General features: G+C 43.2%; 1 protein-coding gene across 1 annotated transcript; it reads right to left on the reverse strand.

Moving 5' to 3' along the window:
* Positions 1-27,859, reverse strand: LOC140200799 (hepatitis A virus cellular receptor 1-like). The gene is made up of 6 exons (XM_072264413.1): positions 27,745-27,859; positions 26,921-27,268; positions 17,233-17,316; positions 12,394-12,452; positions 7,668-7,776; positions 1-854 (listed from the first exon to the last, which is right to left on the reverse strand). Exons 1-6 carry the CDS (start codon positions 27,794-27,796, stop codon positions 778-780), a joined length of 729 nt encoding a protein of 242 aa, XP_072120514.1. The 5' UTR covers positions 27,797-27,859; the 3' UTR covers positions 1-777.

Raw genomic sequence — 27,859 nt, forward strand, 5'->3', positions numbered from 1 at the left:
TTTGTGGTTTATTAACCCAAATTACGCCAATGATTCTCAAATCATTCAGTTCCTTCATTAACGCCATTAAGTCTTTTAAGACATACTGTATATCGTTCATTGATAAGTAAGTACACCAAAAATAATACATGCACATGATCCAAAAACTCTATCGAAAACACTAAAATAGAAAATACCATTTTCAAAAAGGCAATCCAGGCTGAAGCATTGTGAATTTCAATAAACAGTTCTGATATGACATTCTGCTATTTTTCCATCACAGTTCATATTGGTGAGGGGCAATTTTCAGTTACTCTCCTGGCTTTATCAATTCACCTTCAACGCAAATTTATAGATGGAGCAATATGCTCAGACATTGTAATCTGTAGTGTTGCCACCTCTCCAGAGAAGGTCAGTTTTATTTGTAGTTCCAAAAAATGCTTTCATGCCGTGAAGTTGGAGCGCATCAGCCATGTACAAGTAGTTTAATGGTGTTTGTACATTTCCGCCGTTTACATTTGTGAATGCCTGTTGAAGTCAGTATTGATCAGATGATGGCCATCATAACTTTTCAGTTATGTAATGATTTGTTACTTTGATGACATTGTCACATAGCTGGAGTCCAGAAAAAAGGATATTGTTTCCATACACAAAAATTTCAGGCTTTCTTTCCAGTTCATAACTTTTCTGTAAAGTTTGGTACTAACTCTGGATTCTGCACCCTCACTTGGGATGGGTATTTCAGTCAACATATGTGGTCAATCTTTGGTTCACTATGGGAAGGCCTTCCCATGGACATCAAAGTGATTGCTGCAAGGGTATGGAGTCTCTCACGGGCTTGGTACTGCTCCTGTTCTGACAGATGGAGGATGTGCCTGAGTGACACAAAAATGCAGAACACCGATGAGTGAACCATAGATGCTGTACTTGAACTACTCAGGGTGATTGATAAATTCGTGGCCTGAGGTAGAAAGAGTAAATGTTAGAAAACCTAGCACCTTTATTTTTCAACATAGTCCCCTCCTCCATTTACACACTTAGTCCAGCAGTTGTGAAGCTTATGGCTCTTGGACCTCCAGAAAGTGTCCATAGCAGGGGTGATTGATACGTTCGTGGCCTAAGGTAGAAGGAGATGAGTTATACAGCTCTTGTTACATGCACATGCAGGCCAACTCTTTGAGTGAATTTGCAGAAAGTTTGAGGTTAATAACTCATCAGTTAATAACTCATCAGGGGTGACTGATAAGTTCGTGGCCTATGGTGATGTGTTATTAACTTCAAACTTTCTGCATAATCACTCAAAGAGTTTACCTGCATGTGCACGTAATGAGAGCTATATAACTCATCTCTTTCTACCTTAGGCCACGAGCTTATCAATCACCCCTGCTGTGGACACTTTCTGGAGGTCCAAGATCCGTATGCTCTACGACTGCTGGACTAATTGTGTAAATGTAGGAGGGGACTATGTTGAAAAATAAATATGCTAGGTTTTCTAAAATTGACTCCTTCTACCTTAGGCCACAAACTTATCAATGACCTTTCATACATAGACTGCAGTTCATGGTGATATAATGAGCAAATACTTCACTCCTGCGTAATAAGGGAAACAACTTGACCAAAATTGTTCCTTTTTTGCATATTTACCAATGAACCTGAAGAAAGAATATAATGTTATGAAATTCACTCATTGACTGATGTTCATTTATGATCAAATTGAAGTAAATCTCAATAAGTAGAAAAATGAATTTTTTTCACTCAAATTACATACCAAAGCAGTCTCAGTGACTGTCAGAATGCCATGTTGGTTCTATAAAATAAGACCATTAGACCATAAGACATGGAAGCAGAATTTGGCTATTTGGTCCATCGAGTCTGCTTCGCCATTCAATCATGGCCGATCTATTTTTCCTTTCCTCAGCCACACTCCCCACCCTTCTCCCTGTAACCTTTGATGCTGTGGCCAATCAAGAACCTATCAAGCTCTGCTTTAAATACACCCAACAACCTGGTCTCCAAAGCTGCCTGTAGTAATAAATTCCACAAATTCACCATCTTCTGGCTAACGAAATTTCTCTACATCTCTGCTTTAAATGGACGCCCCTCTATGATGAGGATGTGCCCTCTTGTCCTAAACTCCCCCGCCATTGGAAACATCCTTTCCACATCTAATCTGTCTAGGCCTTTCAACATTTGAAAGGTTTCAATGAGACCCCCCGCCCATCCTTCTAAATTCCAGCAAATACAGACCCAGAGCTATCAAACGTTCCTCATATCATAACCCTTTCATTCCCTGAGTCATCCTTGTGAAACTCCTCTGAACCCTCTCCAATGCCAGCACGTATTTTCTTAGATGAGGAGCTCAAAATTGTTCAAATACTCAAGGTGAGGCCTCACCAGTGCCTTATAAAGCCTCAGCATCACTTCCCTGTTCTTGTATTCTGGACCTCTTGAAATGAATGCTATCATTGCATTTGCGTTCCTCACCACCAACTCAACTTGCAAGTTAACCTTTTGGGTATTCTGCCCAAGGACTCCCAAGTCACTTTGCAGCTCAGATTTTGGGATTATCTCCCCATTTAGAAAAGAGTCTGCACATTTACTTCTTCTAACATAGTGCATGACCACGCATTTTCCAACATTGTATTTCATTTGCCACTTTCTTGCCCATTCTCCTAATCTGTCTAAGTCCTTCTACAGCCTTCCTGTTTCCTCAACACTACCTGCTCCTCCATCAATCTTCATATCATCTGCAAACCTGGCAACAAAGCCATCTATTCCATCATCTAAATCATTGATATGCAGCATAAAAGGAAGCAGTCCCAACACCAAACCCTGTGGAAAACCAGTAGTCACTGGCAGCCAACCAGAAAAGGATCCTTTTATTCCCACTCACTGCCTCCTACCAATCAGCCAATGCTCTAACTATGCCAGTAACTTTACTGTAATGCCATGGTTCCTTAACTTGGTAAGCAGCCTCATGTGTGGCACCTTGTCAAAAGCCTTCTGAAAGTCCAAATATACAACATCCACTGCATCCCCTTTATCTATCCTATGAGTAATCTCTTCAAAGAATTCCAACATATCCATCAGGCAAGATTTTACCTTAAGAAAACCATGCTCACTTTGTCCTGTCTTGTCCTGCGTCACCAAGTACCCTATAACCTCATCTTTACCAATTGACTCCAACATCTTCCCAACCACTGAGGTCAGGATAACTGGTCTATAATTTCCCCTCTGCTGCTTTTTCCTTTCTTAAAGAATGGAGTCACATTTGCAATTTTCCAGTCCTCTGGCACCATGCCAGAGTCCAATGATTTTTGAAAGATCATCAATATTTCCTCCACAATCTCTACTGCTACCTCTTTCAGAACCCTAGGTTGCAGTTCATCTGGTCTGGGTGACTTATGTACCCTTAAGTCTTTCAGCTTTTTGAGCACCTTCTCCTTTGTAATAATAACTGCACTCACTTCTCTTCCCTCTCACCCTTCAACACCTAGCACACTGCTAGTGTAATCCACAGTGAAGACTGATGGAAAACACTCATTCAGTTCATCTGCTACCTCCTTGTCCAATGTTAGTATTTTTCCAGCCTCATTTTCTAGCGGTCCTACAGCCAATCTCTTCTCTCTATTATTTTTAATATACTTGAAAAGCTTTTACTATCCACTTTGATACTGTTTGCCAGTTTGCTTTCATATTTCATCTTTTCCCTCCTGCTGATTCTTTCAGTTGCTCTCTGAAGGGTTTTAAAAGCTTCCCAGTCCTCTGTCTTCTCACTATTTTTTGCTTTGTTGCCTGCTCTTTTGCTTTACATTAGCTTTGACTTCCCTTGTCAGCCACGGTTGTATGAAACAACACTGTAGTCAATTATCATTGAAGAATGAAAGCTGGAGATGTGAGATGGGTCTCAGTGTCTGGGGGAAAGGAGGTGGCTTCAGATTCTATATGATTGTCTGAAAGTGTATCAGTCCAGTCAGAAGATGGTGGATGGTTAGATGCATGGGGAGATGCATTGGTTCAGCTCCTCTCTCTTCAAACATAGAAACATAGAAAATAGGTGCAGGAGTAGGCCATTCGGCCCTTCGAGCCTGCACCGCCATTTATTATGATCATGGCTGATCATCCAACTCAGAACCCTGCACCAGCCTTCCCTCCATACCCCCTGACCCCCGTACCCACAAGGGCCATATCTAACTCCCTCTTAAATATAGCCAATGAACTGGCCTCAACTGTTTCCTGTGGCAGAGAATTCCACAGATTCACCACTCTCTGTGTGAAGAAGTTTTTCCTAATCTCGGTCCTAAAAGGCTTCCCCTCTATCCTCAAACTGTGGCCCCTCGTTCTGGACTTCCCCAACATCGGGAACAATCTTCCTGCATCTAGCCTGTCCAATCCCTTTAGGATCTTATACGTTTCAATCAGATCCCCCCTCAATCTTCTAAATTCCAACGAGTACAAGCCCAGTTCATCCAGTCTTTCTTCATATGAAAGTCCTGCCATCCCAGGAATCAATCTGGTGAACCTTCTTTGTACTCCCTCTGTGGCAAGGATGTCTTTCCTCAGATTAGGGGACCAAAACTGCACACAATACTCCAGGTGTGGTCTCACCAAGGCCTTGTACAACTGCAGTAGTACCTCCCTGCTCCTGTACTCGAATCCTCTCGCTATAAATGCCAGCATACCATTCGCCTTTTTCACTGCCTGCTGTACCTGCATGCCCACTTTCAATGACTGGTGTATAATGACACCCAGGTCTCGTTGCACCTCCCCTTTTCCTAATCGGCCACCATTCAGATAATAATCTGTTTTCCTATTTTTGCCACCAAAGTGGATAACTTCACATTTATCCACATTAAATTGCATCTGCCATGAATTTGCCCACTCACCCAACCTATCCAAGTCACCCTGCATCCTCTTAGCATCCTCCTCACAGCTAACACTGCCACCCAGCTTCGTGTCATCCGCAAACTTGGAGATGCTGCATTTAATTCCCTCATCCAAGTCATTAATATATATTGTAAACAACTGGGGTCCCAGCACTGAGCCTTGCGGTACCCCACTAGTCACCGCCTGCCATTCTGAAAAGGTCCCGTTTATTCCCACTCTTTGCTTCCTGTCTGCTAACCAATTCTCCACCCACACCAATACCTTACCCCCAATACTGTGTGCTTTAAGTTTGCACACTAATCTCCCGTGTGGGACCTTGTCAAAAGCCTTTTGAAAATCCAAATATACCACATCCACTGGTTCTCCCCTATCCACTCTACTAGTTACATCCTCAAAAAATTCTATGAGATTCGTCAGACATGATTTTCCTTTCACAAATCCATGCTGACTTTGTCCGATCATTTCACCGCTTTCCAAATGTGCTGTTATCACATCTTTGATAACTGACTTCAGCAGTTTCCCGACCACCGACGCTAGGCTAACCGGTCTATAATTCCCCGGTTTCTCTCTCCCTCCTTTTTTAAAAAGTGGAGTTACATTAGCCACTCTCCAATCCTCAGGAACTAGTCCAGAATCTAACGAGTTCTGAAAAATTATCATTAATGCATCCACTACTTCTTGGGCTACTTCCTTAAGCACTCTAGGATGCAGACCATCTGGCCCTGGGGATTTATCTGCCTTCAATCCCTTCAATTTACCTAACACCACTTCCCTACTAACATGTATTTCGCTCAGTTCCTCCATCTCACTGGACCCTCTGTCCCCTACTATTTCTGGAAGATTATTTATGTCCTCCTTAGTGGAGACAGAACCAAAATAATTATTCAATTGGTCTGCCATGTCCTTGCTCCCCATAATCAATTCACCTGTTTCTGTCTGCAGGGGACCTACATTTGTCTTTACCAGTCTTTTCCTTTTTACATATCTATAAAAGCCTTTACAGTCCGTTTTTATGTTCCCTGCCAGTTTTCTCTCATAATCTTTTTTCCCCTTCCTAATTAAGCCCTTTGTCCTCCTCTGCTGAACTCTGAATTTCTCCCAGTCCTCAGGTGAGCCACTTTCTCTGGCTAATTTGTATGCTTCTTCCTTGGAATTGATACTATCCCTAATTTCTCTTGTCAGCCACGGGTGCACTACCTTCCTTGATTTATTCTTTTGCCAAACTGGGATGAACAATTGTTGTAGTTCATCCATGCAACCTTTAAATGCTTGTCATTGCATATCCACCGTCAATCCTTTAAGTGTCATTTGCCAGTCTATCTTAGCTAATTCACGTCTCATACCTTCAAAGTTACCCCTCTTTAAGCTCAGAACCTTTGTTTCTGAATTAACTATGTCACTCTCCATCTTAATGAAGAATTCCACCATATTATGGTCACTCTTACCCAAGGGGCCTCTCACGACGAGATTGCTAATTAACCCTTCCTCATTGCTCAAAACCCAGTCCAGAATAGCCTGCTCTCTAGTTGGTTCCTCGACATGTTGGTTCAAAAAACCATCCCGCATACATTCCAAGAAGTCCTCTTCCTCAGCACCTTTACCAATTTGGTTCACCCAATCTACATGTAGATTGAAGTCACCCATTATAACTGCTGTTCCTTTATTGCACACATTTCTAATTTCCTGTTTAATACCATCTCCGACCTCACTACTACTGTTAGGTGGCCTGTACACAACTCCCACCAGCGTCTTCTGCCCCTTAGTGTTACGCAGCTCTACCCATATCGATTCCACATCTTCCCGGCTTATGTCCTTCCTTTCTATTGCGTTAATCACTTCTTTAACCAGCAACGCCACCCCACCTCCCCTTCCCTCATGTCTATCCCTCCTGAATATTGAATATCCCTGAACGTTGAGCTCCCATGCCTGGTCACCCTGGAGCCATGTCTCTGTGATCCCAACTATATCATAATCATTAATAACAATCTGCACTTTCAATTCATCCACCTTATTACGAATGCTCCTTGCATTGACACACAAAGCCTTCAGGCACTCTTTTACAACTCTCTTAGCCCTTATATAATTATGCTGAAAAGTGGCCCTCTTTAATGCTTGCCTTGGATTTGTCGGCCTGCCACTTTTACTTTTCTCCTTAGTACTTTTTGCTTCTACCCTCACTTTACACCCCTCTGTCTCTCTGCACTGGTTCCCATCCCCCTGCTGTGAACTAACCTCCTCACGCCTAGCCTCTTTAATTTGATTAATTTGAACAGTTGTCAATAGAATGTCAATCTTTCATTTTTCAGATCTCTTTTGCCTGCAATGATTGATCAATGCTTCTACTTTCTTGTCTGTTCTGTCGTGTTTGCCATGCATATTAATGAATTGGAAGAAAATGTGGATGGGATGATTGGTAAACCATGCCGTGTCTCTGCGAACTGTGACTGAAGAGTGAAACTTGAGTGTGCAAGTTCATAGTTCCCTAGAAGTGTGAACACAGGTGGACAGGGAGGAGACAAATGTGTGTAGCAGGACAACTATACATTATGACCAGAGAATAAAGGAAATGGGAATAAGCTGTTTACAAGTTTCACACAGATACCGGGAGTACCTCATTGAGTAGAGACATGGTCTTATCTACACTGGAGGAAACAGGAGAGTCACATATCTAACCTTTGTCATTACTTTGCTCAAATAAAGCATTTTACTTTAAATAAATATCATCATCACATGTGAAGAGCAACTTTACATAAATATCTTAACAAAATGTTTTGAATATTAAATATTAATTTGTCACTTACGTTTCCACTTGCAAAGCAGCACGGTGATGGAAAGAAAAGAAACAAAAACTGAGACACGAGCGGTCCAGCAAAGCAGAAAAATCAGGTTGTTTACACGCTCACCAGGAACCTGAAACAGAGAACAAGACCTATTTTCTCAGCTTTAAATTTAAAATGAGCGAACTGCAAGCTCTGTATAATGCCGACATGGCTTCCTTAAAGTCTGCATGCACAGTGTGGACTGTTGTCTTTACAGATATTAAAGATATCCATTAAGATGTACGTTTAGCTGAATCCCTCAGCACCCGGCAGCTTTGTATGGATTTATCCTGGCTAGGATCCTCCTCAGCTTGGCTGTGGTCACACAGGGTTGCAAAATGAGATGGAAATGAGCCATTAGGAGAAAGCAATAGTGAATTGTTCAATATGGTAGGGCTGGAAGAACTGATCTTCATTTTCTATTTCTGCTGTGAAATTTTGACAAATAAGAGAATGTGAGACAGCTGGAGCTGTAATATGTTCTGGAATGTAATGGAACCCATCAGAAGCCTTTTAGAGATGATCAACATAAATTATCTGCAGAAGAGCAGATCTGCTGGACGAATGCTCAGGAATTAGTGGGAAGTGCCAGTTGTGCAGGTCAATATCATGGAGAATGTTCCAAGGATGTAAGAGCTGTGAGAAAGCTGAAGTATTTCCCAAGTTAAATCTTATACTGGTATATCCATCCATGTGGCTACCAGCATCATTGATTGTACAATAAACCCTGACACACAAATTGGTCACCTCCATTGCTCAGTCCTCAATACTTCAATTCAAAAGATTCACCTCACCTTCATTCACTGAGCCCGCGTGCAAACTCACTGATTACGCATACAAATGCATAGGCGTAAAGGGCTCTTTTCTAGTTGGCTGCCAGTTACTACTGGCATTCTAAAGGTTCATTTTATAGTCAGAGTATTCATGTACAACTCTGACATTAGTCTTTTCCAGATAGCCATGCAATGTAGAAACCAGTAACAACAACATCACACCACCAAACCCCTCCCCCGCAAAAACAAACAGCAACAACAGCACCAAACCCCTAATCACCTCAAACACACAAAAAAGGAGATTGCCCACACAGAAAAAACAACAAGGACATCAGATCCCAAGTCCCCAACCCCTCCCACATACAAAAACCAACACATTGTCCACCCAGAACCCTAACCAGCCAAACAGCAAGAAGCAAGAAAACATAAAAACCTGAAGGAGTGCAAAATAAATTACTGACTAATAATCCCATACATCTCAGAATTTCAAGCATATCCTCCCACCAGAACCGTGAGAGCGACTGCTTGAACTCAGTCCCTCCATGTAGGGTGACCATCATGCCACTGACCTGTGGCCTTCTGACCACTGCCCTGCTGATCTGAGGCCTTCAGAACGCTGCTGAGCTGGCTACCAACCACCCTCAATCCATGGCCTCCATGGACAGCAACCACTGACCTCCTCCACATTCACCATGATACTTCAATCTTCCGCAATGCTTCAAAACGGAGTTGATTATGGCAGTGGTCCCCAACCACCGGGCCGCGGACCGGTACCGGGCTGCAGAGCATGCGCCACCGGGCCGCAAGGAAACGATATGATTTGGCGATAGGAGTCAGATGCACCTTTCCTCATTCCCTGTCACGCCCACTGTTGAGCCATTACACATGCGAGGTCATTACCCGCGCATCATCCATGTCAGCGCGGGAAGGAGATCAACTCCTCGAGCTTGCAAATGACGGTGGGTTGAAATGTATGTTTGACATAACATCTCTGCCAGCATTCTGGATCAAAGTCAAGGCTAAAAATCCTGAGATAGCCACGAAAGCACTGAAAACGTTGCTTCCATTTCCAACATATCTCTGCAATGAATGCAACGAAAACTAATTTGCGGAATAGACTGGACATAAGGAACGCCGTTCGAGTATCGCTGTCCCTCGTCACCCTTCGATAGGACCGTCTTGTTGCAGGAAAACAAGCCCAGGGCTCCCACTGATTCAGCGATATTGGTGTGTTGCAATGACTTTATATGTTCATACCGGGAAAATATATGCTGTATGTTTAATATCCAAACGTTACTTAAAATGTTATGATGCTATTGACTTGTATAACAATTACAGCACGGAAACAGGCCATCTCTGCCCTTCTAGTCCGTGCTGAACGCTACTCTCACCTAGTCCCACCGACCTGCACTCAGCCCATAACCCTCCATTTCTTTCCTGTCCATATACCTATCCAATTTTTCTTTAAATGATAATATCGAAGCTGCCTCTACCACTTCTACTGGAAGTTCGTTCAACATTTACTTCAAGCTCCCCTGGCCTCCCCGATAATTGACTTATCACTATATTCATGCGAGGAAAATATGTGTTTAATATTAAATTTGTTAGATAAACCCTTTTAGAAACGAAATTGAGTGTATTAGCTAATTATCATCTATATTCCGGTCGTGATTAACACCGCCCTCCCCTCCCCTGGAACAGAATCGCCAAAAACGATCTGCAGAAAAAAATCATATACGCATGCGCAGTGGTGCCCGCGCAAGGCTTCATGGTCATTGTAGTCTTTCTCGGGGTAAACCCAGCGTATTGGACTGCTACTCTTGTCCGTTGGCAACCCTCCCCCCACCCCCCCATCCTGTGGTCGGCCGATCCGCAAGAATATTATCAATATGAAACCGGTCCGCAGTGCGAAAAAGGTTGGGGACCCCTGGATTATGGCCCCTCTCTGGTCTCCTGCACGAGACAACCTGTGTTCATGGTACTATTTGAGGATTGCAACATGCCAGATAACCTGATCGAGCTCCAAACAGCACATCGCAGACTCTAACAGTCTCCGAAACAATCAAGACAGAAACAAGGGGTTGAGAGGGGTTGATGTCTTTTCTTTCAACAACACCCATGGTTTTTCTGTATTTTGTGGCTATCTGGAGAAGACAAATATCAGAATTGCATTGTACATGTATACTTTGACAATAAAATAACCTTTGGAATGCCAGAACGTTGAAAGTTCTACTTTTTTGTGGAAAAAGTTAAATAATTGAAGAGATTAGCTACCTGGAAGATGCTGCCTAAGAAATCATTGTTTGCTGGCATCATGTTGACTGGAAGTGTTGGGTGCAAAGAGACATGAGAGTCCTAATGTAGGATTCCATAGATTTTAGCTTTCAGTTTGAGTTAGTGATGAGGAAAGAAATACAATGTTAGCAATTATTTTGAGTGAACTGGAATATAAAGCAAGGATGTAATACTGAGGCTTGATAAGGTGTTTGTCAACATATTTGGAATATTTTGGGCACTTTTGGGCCTCATATCTAAGGAAATATGTGTTGGCATTCGAGAGAGTCCAGAGGAGGTTTATGAGAATGACTCAGGAATGCAAAGCTTGATGTTTGAGATGGCTCTGGGTCTGTAATTGCTGCAAGTTTAGAAGAATAAGTTGTCATGGTCCCTTCTGGCAATCCCCCACCTTGCCATTTGCCTCAAGAATTGGGCCTGAATCACCTCATTTAGATTCCAATCATTCCCAGGTTCCACTAACTCCACGCACCTGCTTCCCATCAGAAACAGCAGGATAAAAACCCTGTGACCACAGCAATAAGCTGCCAGTTCATTGGTTGACTCTACTGAGAGTAACCTCGTTTCCTGATTCCTGAGAACTGTTAGTTCTAAGCTCTGCATCGTCTCCTGGATACTGGCTCCCCGTTCACGGTGGTGCTAACGCCTAATGACTCTGCTTAGCACCTGTATCCTGCACTTGGGTTTGTCCCCAGCCACATCCTTGCGACATAAATTGAGATCTCATTAAAACCCACCGAATATTTAAAAGCCTGAATAGAGTGGAAATGGAGAGGATGTTTCCAGTAGTGAGAGAGTTTTGGAGCAGAAGGCACAACATCAGAATAAAAAGGACATCTCTTTAGAATAGAGATTAGTGGGAATATTTTTAGCTGTAGGGTGGTGAATCTGTGGAATTCATCATCAGGGATAGTGTATGTGTGTGTATATATATATATATATATATATATATATATATATATAATATACATTTAAAGTGGAGGTTGAGATATTCTTGATTAGTAAGGGTGCAAGAGGCTGCAGACTTGAGGGGCCAAAGTTTGATTCTGCTCCTGTCCTCCTCCTCTTGTTATGGTTTTATGGTCTCCCCTCCCTTCACCATGACCCAAACAGAGTTCTGCTTTCACTTCAGAACAATCTCTTCAATTACTTAACTTTTTCTATGAAAAGTGTTGGCGCGTGGCCAAGTGGTTAAGGTGTGGGTCTAGTGATCTGAAGGTCGCTAGTTTGAGCCTCAGCTGAGGCAGCGTGTTGTGTCCTTGAGCAAGGCACTTAACCACACATTGCTCTGCGATGGCACCGGTGCCAAGCTGTATCGGCCCTAGTGCCCTTCCCTTGGACAACATCGGTGGCGTGGGGAGGGGAGACTTGCAGCATGGGCAACTGCCGGTTTTCCATATTACCTTACCCAGGCCTGTACCCTGAAAACCTTCCAAGGTGCAAATCCATGATCTCACGAGACTAACGGATACCTATGTGTATGTTAAAGTTCTGGCATTCCAAAGGTTATTTTATTGTCAAAGTATGCATGTACAATACAACTCTGGAACAAGCTGAGCAGAAGGAGATAACTTTGTCATCTCAGTGAAATTTTATGATTAAATTACACTTATCTTCTGGATAAAAAGGTATTTACTCACAGCTAAATGTGGAGTTGAACTGGAATCTCTGGGAGATGTAAACGGAGAGGTTGTAAGACCTGTAATGACAGTTGTAAGAATGAAATGTGCAGAAAACAGAACAAGATGGTATTGAGTATAAAAACAGTCTTACCCAGATACTGAGATAATTTGCCAAAACTTCCAGACCCATGTTTCAGAACATAGAAAAGTACAGCACATAAACAGGCTCTTCAACGGGCTCTTCAACAGGCTGTAATTAAATGGCCAAATAAACTAAACCCTCATGTCTTCTACTGGTAGATGAAACTACAGTCTACAAATTAGTGGATTTGGATGAATCAAGGACAGGGGAAGTAGACAAACCAATTGGTATTGTTTCCCCCCCACCCAATTTGTGAACTCTGAACTGAGTCTTGCTCTGTGGTAATTTAATCAGATCGATTGAATGTGAACACAAGGAGCTTCAGCTAATGACCTGCTAAACTTGAGACAATTCTCAGATGAGTAGGTATTTATTATGTAAACTGGTAGATTTACCAGAGAAGTGATTTGTAATCTCATTAGTTTTAGTGTTTGGGTTACCTAGTTTAACTGGTTTGGACCAGTCAGAGTTGAAAGACACAAATACATAAGGCTGGGGTGGATAGAAACATGAAGCAATGTTGGTTATAACCCTGGACTAGAACCAGTAAGAAGGTGACCCAGGTGGGCCAGGTGACCTTGAGCCAATGGATGGAGATCCACCAGTTCAACTGATGAGGTACACTATAAAAGTCAGGAGTTCCAGATACGTTACAGCGATAACTCTCCAGCAACCAGAGATCAACCATCGCGGATGAGGCGGATCCCACGGACATGTGGAGACCAGGGCCATGAGGAATGCCTGGCCAGCATAGACTCTTTTCGCTGGTAGTACCTTTTCCCTTCACTGACTGTTCATGGAGGCTCTGGGAATTCTGGTGGGTGTGCAGACAAGTAGTTAGTTCATGAACCCACATGCTTTTTAGTTTAGACAATAAAGGTTACTTGTAGGTAAATAGAGATTCTTTCTGATCATTGTTGCAACGGGTGATTCTTATAACAAGGTCCCTCAACCTACAATGTAGTGGCAAAACAAAATAAATTAAGCACATATTCCTATCCTTCCCTCAACAAAGTCTCTGCAATGGCCAGAACATCATAATTCCATGTACTGATCCATGCTCCAGTTCATCATCTTTATCCATAATACTCCTAGCATTGAATTACACACACTTCAAACTATCTGTTGCATCTGCCTATTACTTTTCTCCTGCCTGTTTTTACTGGCCCTGGCATCTACCTTCCTCTGCATCCCTCCACTTTCTGACCTGGTGTTCTGGTTCCAATCCCCGGCCAAACTAATTTAAGCCATCCTGAGTAGCACTGGCAAACCTCCTGGCCAAGAAATTGGTTCTCCTCCACTTTAGGTGCCTCATGTCCTTTATGTTCAGGTCACCCCTGGTCCAGAAGAGGTTCCAATGATCCAAGAACCTGAAACCCTGCCCCTGCACTAGTTCCATAGCCATTCATTCATCTGTACTATCATCCTATTCTTGCTCTAACTAACAGGTGAAACAGGGATTAATCCAGAAATTATTGCCTTGGAGGTCCTGCTCTTCAGCCTTTTTCCTATCTCCCTATACATAATTCCTGGGGAATCAATTTTCCTTCGGCTTTTGCATTCCACTAATTTGGTCAGATATTACCAGTAAGTCAAGGAGTCTGTTACATCCTCTACCTCTGAGTTCAGTGCTTTTCCCCAAGAAGAGATTGAAATAAGTAATGAGAAAGTTCCAAGGTGAGGATTAGACTCAAGTCCTTGTGAAAAGGCATTCTGTCCTTAATGAGCCATTGACATTATCATGGTAACTCATGGGTACTACAGGGATCACTATTACATTGTACATTTTATATTGTAGCATCCTGCCACTTTCACCCAGCGCATTATCCATACTACATGTACAACAATTAACAACAAAGACAGAATCAATATTCCTTATGTTACTTCATATGTTTTCAGTGGGCAGAAGAGCACTATTCATTCAATCAAAGCAATATAATCTCTCCAAACAAATGTGCCCCATGTATATGGAGGAAACTCGAGCACCTGGGGAACCGAGGTGACCTTCTCATATGGAGTATCGAAACTCAAGGTTGAACCTGGGTCACAGGATCTGTGGGACAGTTACAGAAACTGCTACACTGCTGCACCACCATTGATGAGACAGAAACATGGAATATTGAACTGCTTGCTGTCCAAAACCAGAAGATTCAAGTACATTTTCCGATCATTAAACATTCCAAGAATCTCCACACGGCAGCAATACCAGCCACTAACTCCTCTCTGTAGATCACTTGTAGTGTGTGATACATCTCCATCCCCAATTCTACCACCAAGATGATAGCCTTGGGATGTCACAGAAGTTACCCTGTCTCCATTCGTTCTAACCAGTAACAAGCCAGTGTTACAGATAGCACTGTCTGGCACGAGAAGAGGGAGCGCAACCACAGTCTGAAATCTTGTCCCTACACTGAGAAACAGATCAAATTACCAGCAGGGCAGGATCTGAGGAATGCTATAGAAAATTTCTACCTATTCACTGGGATGTTAACTGCTTACACCTCCCTCACTTCTCAAATTTATCCTCAGACAGGTGGTGACAATCAGCTTTCTTCAGTCCTGGCCTTTCCATAGTAGACTTGATACAGTTGACTCCTTGTGGTGCCATTTCAGTGCTAATCTGTCACCAAAAGCAGACATTCACCAGGCATTTGAGATATTAACTGCTGCCATCAACAAGCAAGAAATTGTCCACCTCAATCGTCGTCCCAAATTTCAATCAGGTTTATTTGAAGAAATCTCCACCCAGTTATCATCAGCATTTAACCTGCAGCACCAGGGGTCCCAACCACTGCTACACCTCGATTAGGAAAGCCTGCTGTTCCATGCCAAGACTACATTTTGAGAAATCTGATCACTTGGTTGTCCTTCTCCTACCTGCATACAGGCAGATTCTAAAGATCAAAGCTCCAGTGATGAGCACAACAAAGAGGTGGTTGCAGGAGGCAAAGTTGTGGCTATGGGATTGCTTCAAGTCAGTGGATGGGCCATGTTCAAGGACTCATCAAAAGATCTGAATGAATACACCACTGTGGTGACGGAGTTTATTAAAACAATTGTAGATGGACATGTCCCCAAAAAATCATTTAGAGTTTTCCCCAACCAGAAGTGCTGGATGAACTTTGAGATCCACAATCTGCTGAGGGCTACTGTAGATCAGTGTCACTCAGGCCTGGTAGTCTAACAAGATACAAGGTGTACAGTTACAATCTCTGGAAAGCCATCTCACATGTGAAGTGGCAATCTGGAACAAGCATGAGTCACTGGGGATGCTCGACAGCTACAGCAGAGCTTGAATGCTATTATATCTTACAAACTGAAACCAAGCGACATAGGTGACAAAGCAACGCACACAAAATGCTGGAGGAATGCAGCAGGTCAGGCAGCATCAATGGAAATGCACGAACAGTTGACATTTCGGCCCAGGCCCTTCTTCAGGGCTCAGAGATGACAACACGGTTTCATTCCCAGATGAGCTCAATGCCTTCTGTACTTGCTTTGGCTCTCAAAGCATTGAGGAAACTTCACAAACTCCCACAGCCCCCGATGACCCTGTGATTTCAGTTTCTGAAGCAGACATTAGAGTGTCCTGAAGGAGAGTGAACCCACAAAAAGCATCTGACCCAGAGGGGGTACCTGGCCAAGTATTAATTGCCTGTGCTAATCAACGGACTGGATATCTCTAATTATATGATCTGTATGACCGGTATGTAAAATAAGCATTTCACTGTAAAAACACATGTGACAACTAATAAACCGATATCAATTCTAATGAAGACCTCATCCATTTCCCATGACTCAGAATTTAGATTACCACAGTGATGATTCTTCCTCCAATTGCTTTTTCATTCTTAGTATACTTGTGGAATCTTTGATAATCTCCTCTATTTTATCAGCCAGAGATATCTTGTAGCCCCCTTCTAATTTCATTCCCAAGTGTTCTCCTACATCCAATATTATAATTGCTTGAAGCAAGCTGCCTATACCTATCACTTGCCTCCTTCTTTTTCTGGACCAGATCCTCCATATCCTTTATCACTGGGTTCTCTAATTTCACCAGCCTTGCACATCACCGTAACAGGAACATGCTGGTGCTGAAGTCTTCCTGTCGCACAGTTAAGTGCCTCCCACTTGCCACATGCCCCCTTACCTGCAAGTAGCCTCTACCAGTCAACTTTTATGAATTCCTGTCTGACGACATCAGAATAAGCCTGACCCCAGTTTACGACATTATATTGAATCATATCAAAAGCTAATATAATTATGGTCACTGATCACTAAGTGCTCCCCCACCACTGAACAAATCAACCACTTGCCCACCTCATTTCCTAGGGAGAGGTCAAGTCTAGCCCCTTCTCTAGACAGGGAAGGAAATGTTTTACCTATATGTGGTTTTTGAGGAGATGTTAGGTTAATTAATGAGAGTGGATGCTGTTGACTTCAAAAAGCGAATGACAAGGTGCTTCAGAGTAGGCTGATCTAGAAGATTAAGGACCATGGGATCGACAGAGACCCGGCCAGAGAATACTTTATCTAAGTTAAAGCCATCATAATTGTTAATGTTCTACACCTGAACATTTAAGTTGAAAGCAATTTCAAGGCTTTCTTGTCCACTTTGAAGATTGATAGTTAAATTGTGCAGTTTACACAAATAAAAAAATATTAATGTCATTGTTTAGAAGATAAATTGTACCACCTGGAAGATGCAGACTGACCCTGGTAAGCAGATGGAGCAATGTCATTTCCATGGTCTGCAGACAAGGACTCAATTGTAGTTGAAGGAGATGTTGTGCTGGTTTCTGCAACAGAAGAAGAGTTAATTTACTTTCATGTCAGTGAACTCATTCATTTTTCTCAATCAATAACTCACATAGAATTAAATGAGGGCTGGGTTAGATCTGGAGAACCAGTAAGTGTGATGGATATTCAGGTTCAAAGTGCCTCTCACAATTAAACAAAAAAATACATTGAATTTATGGTGATACACAGGAATGTTTTTGTTACAGAAATAAAACAGTGAAGTTAAAAGATAGCCTTTGGATTGGTAGTCAGTAAGTGCTGGGTCAAATGTAATTCTACGGAGGACCCAGTTATCTACACTCTATTGGCGAGGATGAGTGAAAAATGGCAACGTGCTACGGGTGGCTTACAAAACTTCAAAATATACTTCTTTTGAATGACTCTCACTGCAGTCCGTAGACTGTAATTTCCCTTTAACATAATTTTGAACCATTTTGAAGAATTAATGATTTCACAGTCTTCCGAAGGACTCAGCAGACTTAACTCTCAAGCAAGCAGGTATGGCATCCTTAAGCGGACAAAGGTAGATCACCATGGTTGGATGAGAGGGAAGAGGGGAAGACTCTAAGCTAGAGTGAAACATCAGGGCATGAAATTTACTCTACACAGTATACTGTTAGCAAATGTACAGTTGATGGAGAACAAGATTGAAGACCTAAGGGCAAGATTACTGTATCAGAGGGAAACGAGGAATTGTCACATTCTCTGTTTCATGGAGACAAGGCTTACTTCAGAAGTACTGGATAAATTGGTAAGACCCGATGACTTCTCAATACACAGGATGGACTGGACTGCTGATTCGGAGAAGGCAATAGATGGGAGCCTGTGTTTCATGATAAGCTCTTTGTGGTGCTTGGACACAATGGCCTTGTCGGACTCTTATTCCCCCGACCTGGAACATCTAAGATCTCTTAAATGTTGAAATTGAGCTTGCATACACCACTTATACTGTCATCTCATTCCAGACTCTCACGGCCCTCTGGGTGAAGATGTTTCCCTCATGTTCTCCTTAGACTTTTCACCTTTCACACTTAACCCATGTCCCAACCAACCTCAGGTGAAAAAGCCTGCTTGAATTAACCCTATCTATACCTCTCATAATGCTGTATACCTCTATCAAATCTCCTCTTGATCTTCTACATTCTAGGGAATAAAGTCCAAACCTGTTCAATCTTTCCTTATAACTCAGGTCCTCCAGGTATAGCAACATCTTTGTAAATTTTCTCTGCACTCTTTCAACATTGTTTACATATTTCCTATAGGCAGGTGACCAAAACTGCACACAATACTCAAAATTAGGCCTCACCAACGTCTTATGCAATTTCAACAAAACACCCCATCTCTTGTACTGAATACATTGATTTTTGAAGAACAATGTGCCAAAAGCTTTCTTTATGGCCCTATCTACGCGTGACAGCACTTTCAATGAATTACGGACCTGTATTTGCAGATCCCTTTTGTTCTACCACAATCCTCATTGCTCCACCAGTCACTGTGTAAGATTGGTCCTGCCAAAGTGCAAAACTTCACACTTGTCTGCATTAACTTCCATCTTCAGTAGAAAGTCTCTTGTTGCTTGTTACCAATTTCCATACTATTCTCACTTTCATATGATCCATCTGGTTTATATCTGCTTTTCCTCACAAAATATAACGGGTCACACTTCTGAGCATCTATCGCCCATTCCTCCATCCAGTTCTTAATGTCCATTATTGTCTACTTCATGATTCACAATGCAGCCAAGTTTTACACCATCTGTATATCTCGAAAATTTGATCTATTTTTCCCTCACTTTTTGCGCTACTTATTTAATTAAATTTTTTAATATATGCTTACGGCAATTTACAGATTTTATTTTATATTTACTTTCATTAAATTAATCTTGATGAAAATCCTATAATTGAGTATAGAGTAAGATAGCATGGAAATAGGCCCATGTCATTCATGCCAACCAAGATGAGCACCTAAGCTACTCCTATTTGCAAATGTAGCACATTATCAAATACTCAGTGATAATTTGACCTCAACAAAAACTGTGTCACATTAATTAGACACCGTTACTCTTTAACAAAGCCACACCGGATATTTCAAAACAATCCACACTTGTCCCAGTGATTACTAAGACTACGTCCACACTAGAGTGGATAATTTTGAAAATGCCAGTTTCACGTAAAAATGATAGGCGTCCACACTAGGCGTTTTTGAAAATACTTCCGTCCTCATTAAAACGGGTACTTGGGCGAATTTCCTCCTACTGGGCATGCGCAAGACAGATCTACAGAAAACAAGTGAAGAGGAAACGGTATACTTAGTGTGCGTTTGTCCAGTTACAGACTAGGAAAACTTAAAAGGAAATTGCCAAACGACGGACAGCTGTTGGCTCTCGCGCAGGAGTACTTAAAACTAAAAAAACAAATACTGGAGCGTATGGAGGCAACCGACAGGGAGTTCATGGACAGTATGACCCGGCTGAAGACGAACATTGAAAAACTAACTAACTATGTTGAGGAGGGATTTGCAATGATGAGGAACATGATGGCACCTCCCAGTACTTTTTACTGCCACAATACCAGCCTCATAGCCACTGCAATAGCTACACATACGGACACACAGACCCCCGGGTGGCCCCACCAACTTCTTCCCCACTCCCACAGAGGGGTCACCCTGGAAACATTTCCTACAGCCATAGTCTCTTCATCGATGAAAGGGACGACAGGTTTTTTGAAACCTCCGGTTACCCCATACACACTACAACGCCCAACCTGAATTTTCAGATTTAAACACTCGGGAGAGTGTTTTAGAAAAGCTCTGTTTTTGGGGGAGGAAAACATCATTTCAGCATGGACGGATGGTCAAAACGAAGAGAAAAAGCTTCAGTTACGGATTTATCCGGTCTAGTGTGGACGTAGCCTAATTCTATACCTTTTCCAACACTTTCTCCATTTCAAAGCAAAGATACTTTTCATCTTCTTTAAGATGACTGATTTATTGTCTCCAGGTTTTGCACAGCTGTAGACAAAGCTGCTTTGGGTGATTTTTGATTAAAATGTTACAATGTCTCGAGTTGGTCACACAATCTGATAAAGACCAAATGGTCTTAATAGCTTAAAACATTGACCCACTTGTGTTATGATATTTTCTGTTTCTTCTGCACTAATCATGAATATCCTTGGATAGTCAGTTAGGGAATGCACATTCTATGTTGAACATACATCTATTCCAACTTTTGCTAAACTTGTGAGATTAATAAACCATTTCCTCCCCACAGACTCGCTTTCTGCTGCGATTCTCTTGAACAATTTACAACAGGTTGTTGATCTTCTGCACTGGATTTCTCTTTCCCGTTTCCAGTGTATTATTTCTCACTTCTATTAGCAACAAATGGGACAATGAGGAGTATTATTTGAAAAGCCACAGGCAATACAAAGAACATTCTTGATGGTTTGCTACATGGCGTGGAACTCTGTCACTCTGAGTAAGGTTAATATCAGAATCAATGACAAAAGCATTTGCCCATTGGATACTTTACTGGAATCAACATGTCATTGCAAATGAAATACTGTACCTGATAATTAAAATGTGAGAGAAAATTTAACAAACTTTGCAGGCAAATGTCAACAATTTAGTTTGTGTTTAAAATCTCTCAACTACAGTCATATAGTGCTTGTTTCAGAATCTCTAGTATACCTGCCTATGTGCAGTCCACAATAAATGCAAGGCAACCTTTAGAATTCCCAATATGGAAACAGTTGTTATTGGATCTGTTAAAGCAATTTGTGCTGGGAGTAAATTTGTGCTGAGAGATATAGAGAGAGATATATATAGAGAGATAGAAAGAGAGATGGAGAGAGAGAAAGATAGAGACAGAGAGAGAGAGAGAGAGAGAGAGAGAGAGCGCGTGAAGGGATAGAGACAGATAGAAGTAGAGAAAGAAAGAAAGAAGCCAAGTAGAATAGGCCCCATTTATTCCCATTCTTATTCTCCTGCCAATCAGCTAATCCTCTTTCCATGCTGGTATCTTTCCTGTAATACCATGGGCTCTTATCTTGTTAAGAAGCCTCATGAGTGGTACCTTGTTAAAGGACTTCTGAAAATTCAACTAAACAAGATTCACCGATTCTCCTTTTATCCTGTATGTATTTTCCTCAAAGAATCCCAACAGATTTGTCAGGCAAGATTTCCCCTGAAGGAAACCATGCTGACTTGGCCTACTTTATCACACACTTCCAAATACTCCAAAACCTCATCCTTAATAATGGATTCTAGCATCCTCCCAACTACTGAAGTCATGCTAATTGACATAATTTCCTTTTATCTGTCCCCCCCTTCACTTCCTTTCACTTTTCAAGAAAATCGTTTTACATCCTCCAAATTAAAGAAGTTGCTATGAGAACACAATGTGTTCTAAACTAGGTAGAGTATGTGAGACAGTTCTTGTTTCAGTTCTATTCAGGACCTATCCGTTACCTCTTTCTTCAGTAAATAGTTGGTAGTATACTTCCTCTTTCTTACTGTTACAAGGAAGTCAAACATGTCATCAGTTTTGCTGACAATTTCCACTCAGCTCTCTTTTTTGTGGGATCCACCTCTGGTATTATCTTTTGACTTTGACTTTTCCAGCTACATTTTCAGAAATAAGTGATTGACTATTACTCTCTACAATCCATGAATGTCCCTAGTGATCTTTGCTATGTCTTTTCCCACAGTTCTTCTATAAGGATTCCATTCCATCCTCTTCTCCAGTTCCTTGTTATGTGTTCTTATGACGGCGACACTTTCCATAACCACCTTTCCAAGTTCTCTACTTTTGCATTAATCATGTTTCACTCCTTCAGAGTTCCAGGTTGGTGTTTTAGATGTTCCAGGATGGTGCTGAAAAGTGCAAACTCCAAAGGGAATCATCAAAAGTTTCCACTTAGAACTCTTACAGCTGAAAACCACAGTCACAGACATGGATTCTTCAGTAAGCAACACCGTTTTGAACTGTTTAAAAAAAATCTATCCATCCTCAGAATTGGCAGCCTTTGGACTGCAGATTGGGGTGGCAAATGCAGTTTCATTTTAAGAAAAGGGTGGTGAGGTAAGGGTACTGTGCGGTAAGTAAGATAGAAGCACAGGGCCCTGAGGCCTCCACTTCCTAACATCTTGTCGGCCAATGTCAGTACACCTTTTGAAAGGCTTTCAGAAGGGATCAGGTCACTCTGATGTACCTGGTTGGGCTCTGAAAACCTGTGACAATCAACTGGTGGGAATGTTCAAAGACATCTTCAATTTCTCACCGCTACAGTCAGAGGTTTCCACCTGCCTCATAATCATACCAGTGCCTAAGAAAAGCAGGGTGAGCTGCCTCAATGACTATTGCAAAGATGTACTCACATCTACTTTGACAAAGTACATCGAAAAGATGGGCAAGGCCATAACTAGCTCCTTTCTAAGCAAGGACATGGATCTGCTGCAATTTGCCTGCTGCCACAATAGGCTACAGTGGATGCAATCTCACTATATCTCCACTTCAGTGGTTGGTAAGCTGATGGAGAAGGTCCTGAGAGGCAGGATTTATGAACATTTGGAGAGGCATAATATGATTAGGAATAGACAGTATGGCTTTGTCAAAGGCAGGTCTTGCCTTACGAGCCTGATTGAGTTTTTTGAGGATGTGACTAAACACATTGATGAAGGTAGAGCCGTAAGTGTTGTGTATTTGGATCTTAGCAAGGCTGTTGATAAGGTACCCCATGCAAGGCTTATTGAGAAAGTAAGGAGGTATGGGATCCAAGGGGACATTGCTTTGTGGATCCAGAACTGGCTTGCCCACATAAGGCAAAGAGTGGTTGTAGATGGGTCATATTCTGCATGGAGGCCGGTGACCAGTGGTGTGCCTCAGGGATCTGTTCTGGGACCCCTACTCTTTGTGATTTTTATAAATGACCTGGATGAGGAAGTGGAGGGTTGGGTTAGTAAGTTTGCTGATGACACAAAGGTTGGAGGTGTTGTGGATAGTGTGAAGGGCTGTCAGATGTTACAACAGGACATTGATAGGAGGCAAAAGTGGGCTGAGAAGTGGTAGATGGAGGTCAATCCAGATAAGTGTGAGGTGGTTCATTTTGGTAGGTCAAACATGATGGCAGAATATAGTATTAATGGTAAGACTGTTTGCAGTGTGGAGGATCAGAGGGATCTTGGGGTCCAAGTCCATAGGACACTCAAAGCTGCTATGCAGGTTGACTCTGTGGTTAAGAAGGCATATGGTGCATTGGCCTTCATCAGTTGTGGGATTGAGTTTAAGAGCCGAGAGGTAATGTTGTAGCTATATAGGGCCCTGGTCAGACTCCACTTGGGGTACTGTGCTCAGTTCTGGTCACCTCACAATAGGAAGGATGTGGAAGCCATAGAAAGGGGTCAGAGGAGATTTACAAGGATGTTGCCTTGATTGGGGAGCTTTCCTTATGAGAATAGGTTGAGTGAACTCGGCCTTTTCTCCTTGGAGTGATGGAAGATGAGTGGTGACTTGATAGAGGTGTACAAGATAATGAGAGGCATTGATTTTGTGGATAGTCAGAGGCTTTTCCCCAGGGCTGAATTGGCTAGCATGAGAGGGCATAGTTTTAAGGTGCTTGGAAATAGGTACAGAGGAGATGTCAGGGGTAAGTTTTTTACACACAGAGTGGTGAGTGCGTGGCATGGGCTGCCAGTGGCGGTGGTGGAGGTGGAAACGATAGGGTCTTGTAAAGGACTCCTGGATGGTTACATGGAGATTAATAGAGGGCTATGGGTAAAGCCGAGGTAGTTCTAAGGTAGGGACATGTTTGACACAGCTTTGTGGGCGGAAGGGCCTGTATTGTGCTGTATGTTTTCTATGTTTCTCTGTTTCTAAACCGGGGTTTGGGTGGGTGAAACATCCCAACCTCAGGGATTTGGTGGGACCAAAGTCATATACACCCTAGATATACAAAGCCCGATAAAGGTGGGTTTCTTGCTGTGGGATCCGGTGGCTCATTAGCGAGGGGCTGATGAGCTGCATTTCCATAGACACCCAGGAAAAAGGTTTCACTGGCAAATAGATATTATTCTTTACCCAGATGTTGAGGAGAAGGCAGAGCTTAGAAGATTGAGAGATGAGCTTGTTGAAATGCATACAATTCTGAGAGGGTTTGAAAGGGTAGGTGTCTGAGAAGCTTTGCCTGTCAAGAATAGGGATAATCTGAAAATAAGGGGTCATTATTCAGGACTGGGATGGAATGAAATTGATGAGGAAACAAAGGGTATATTTGGAGATTTACCAACGGTGTAAAACCAAGTGGGACTGGGAGCACAGAAGAGGATATGAAGAGGCAGCAAGGTTATATAGACAAGCTCAGCAATGTGGACAGCTTTGACCTCTCTCTGTCATGGTCTGGTCCATAAAGCCCGCATTCTGGTTCACGGCCCGGTCCATCGATCCGTATTCCAGGTTTTCCGGTTTTCCATTGTTCTGTAGGGTGCTCTAATTAAAGCACATGATTCTCGTTTGGGCAGACACATAAATACCGCTGGAGACCAGGGCTTGGCTGCTGGATTGTTCCTGTCCAAGCCCCCTGTCTGAATCCCTTCTTTGCTCCTTCCTCCTGAAGCCTTGCCTTGCAACCAGTATCTGAAGCCTTGCCTCACCTGTAACCCTTGTCTGCAACCTTTGACTGCACCACTGTCAAGTCAACTGCCGGAGCAAGATAAGGAACTGTCTATTGTTGTTTTGAACTGTCTCTGTGTCCATGCCTTCATTAGGTAGGTCCGGCCATTTGCTGCTACCTGGTGTTGGGAACCGTCTTGTCGTGTTCAGCATTCTGTGTTGAGCCCTGGCCCCTAGTCCTGTTCCCAAGGATGGTTCCTGGCTCTATGTTCTGTGTATGAGTCCCAGCCCTAAGTCCTGTTCCCAAGGAGGGGTCCTGGCTCTGAGTTCCATGTCCCTGTGTCCTATCTCTCAAGTCCAAGGCTCCATGATCCTGTGCTCTAGACCAGGGTTCTGTGTTCCTGTCCTCCCCAAGACCAAGGCTCTGTGTTCTGTGTTCATCAGGACTGAAGAGGGAAGGGGCAGAGGCCCTATAAAGGAGGTGGGGGGAGGGTGGGAAGGAAAAGGCTGGGAGGTTCCACGTGAAAAACCAGTAAGGGGAAAGATAAAGGGGTGGGGGAGGGGAAGCAGGGAGGTGATAGGCAGGAAAGGTGAAGAAAGAATAGGGAAAAACACAATGGGTAGCAGAAGGAGGCAAAACCAAGAGGGAGGTGATAGGCAGCTGGGGGAGGGGGCAGAGTGACATAGGGATAGGGGAAATGGAGGGGGAGGGAATTACTGGAAGATGGAGAATTCTATGTTCATACCAAGGGGCTGGAGACTACCTAGATGGTATATGAGGTGTTGCTCCTCCAACCTGAGATAAGCGTCATCATGGCAGTACAGGAGGCCATGTATGGACATATCTGAATGGGAGTGGGAAGCAGAGTTGAAGTGGGTGGCTACTGGGAGATCCTGTCAGTTGTGGCGGACGGAGCGGAGGTGCTCGACGAAGTGGTCCCCCAATCTGCGTCGGGTTTCACCGATGTAGAGGAGGCTGCACTGGGAGCACTGGATGCAATAGTTGACCCCAACAGATTCACAAGTGAAGTGTTGCCTCACTTGGAAGTACTGTTTGGGCCCCTGAATGGTGGCAAGAGAGGAGGTGTAGGGACAGGTGTAGCACTTACGCTTACAGGGATAAGTGCCAGGTGGGAGATCTGTGGGGAGGGACGTGTGGACCAGGGAGTCGCGGAGGGACTGATCCCTGCGGAAGGCGAAGAGGGGTGGAGAGGGAAAGATCTGCTTAGTGATGGGGTCCTGTTGAAGATGGCGGAAGTTGCGGAGGACAATGTGTTGGATCCGGAGGCTAGTGGGGTGGTAGGTAAGGACAAGGGGAACTCTGTCCCTGTTGTGGTGGCGGGAGGATGGGGTGAGAGCCGAAGTGCAGGAAATGGAGGAGATGCGGGTGAGGGCATCATTGATGACAGCAGAAGGGAAACCATGATCCTTAAAGAAAGAGGACATTTGAGATGTCCTGAAACAGAAAACCTCATCCTCGGAGCAGATGCGGCGGAGACTGAGGAACTGATAATTGATAATGAATGTTGGAACAGCCAGAAATGCCCAATGGACAACTCCTGCTTCTATTTGTTATGCTCCTCTGACAGCAGCATTAACACTGTTATTAACACCCGAAGCCCATTGTTTTGTGTTGTATATTTGATGCAACACACAAAACATTCCTCTCCACAGAATCTCAGACAATGCACTCTTTGTCCGTTATCACACTGTAATGTCCAGCCGTTTTCATCCTGCACATTATCCATTCTACTGGATATACAACAGAATAAACAATAAATCAGTATTGATTATGTTATTTCTTACGCTTTCAGCGGCAGAAGAGGGCTGTTCAACCCATCGAGAACATATCATCTGCCCAGGAATTCCTTCAGATACATCCCCCATATCTCCCTGGAAACAGCTCCCCGCCATTGTCCTGCTGTTTATCTACACTAGAGGCAGATTACACTGACCGATTAACCTACCACAGAATCATGTAATATCGAACTCCTTACCGTCCAAAGCCCGGAGATTCAAATTCGTTTTCAGATCATTAAACGGTCCTGGAATCTCCACACGGCAGCAATACCAGCCGCTATCTTCTCTCTGTAGATCATTTATAGTGAGCGACACATCTCCTGCCGCAATTCTACCACCAAGACTATATCTCTGGGATGTTACAGAAGTTACTCTGTCTCCATTTGTTCCGATCAACACGTGTCCGCAGCCGCTTAAAGAGCACTGTCCCCGACCCCAGCACATCGCACTTTTGACATATTTTCGGACAGAATAGCGGCACGGCAGTGTGATCGACTCTCCCGTGACTCCTCGCACGTTTGTCCCAGAGACGAAGGCGACTCGACCTGAAACAATCCAGGAAAGAAAGTTACAGATGGCGCTGACTGAGATGATGAGAGGGGTTGTGACCACAGTTTGAAAACCCGTCCCAGCATTGGGAAACTGATCCATTTTTCCTGCTGCGAGGCATCGGGGGAATATGACGGAACATCCCCAAACTGCCCAGTGGGAATCGAACGGACACCTCTGATCACAGATCCAGCCTCTCGTTCATTTTCCCACTCACATACCCACTGTGCTCCCAAACCTTCACCGCAATGATTGTGCAATACACAGTGATCAGGTGTTCCACAGTCCATTCTGATCAGCACTAGTCAGTCCTCCAAGTTCACCCCTCAATCTTCAAACCCGGCAGACCCGGCACCACTCAGGGTCTAGGCTCCCTGACTCACACACCGGCTCCACCTCAATTACTGTATTCCAAGAAATTGTAACAACAAGATTAAACAAGTGAATTCGATTCCTGCCTTCAGAAACGTACCTATCAGAAGAAACATTATTGTTAAATGAGCCACAACACTAGTAACAGCCATGGCGCCGGACACCGTGGCGGCCGCTGTCCGTGTCGCTGCAGCAGATGCTGTGGCTGCGAGTTA

Source organism: Mobula birostris, chromosome 7, assembly GCF_030028105.1.
Source record: "Mobula birostris isolate sMobBir1 chromosome 7, sMobBir1.hap1, whole genome shotgun sequence".
NCBI lineage: Eukaryota > Metazoa > Chordata > Chondrichthyes > Myliobatiformes > Myliobatidae > Mobula > Mobula birostris.

Excerpts from the sequence above, each read along its gene's own strand:
- LOC140200799 (XM_072264413.1), bottom strand. The coding sequence starts at position 27,796 with ATGGCTGTTACTAGTGTTGTGGCTCATTTAACAATAATGTTTCTTCTG. Across the intron at positions 17,317-26,920 it reads GAATCTCCGGGCTTTGGACG|AAACCAGCACAACATCTCCT; the intron begins GTAAGGAGTTCG and ends CTTCTGTTGCAG. Across the intron at positions 855-7,667 it reads GCTGCTTTGCAAGTGGAAAC|GCACATCCTCCATCTGTCAG; the intron begins GTAAGTGACAAA and ends TGTGTCACTCAG.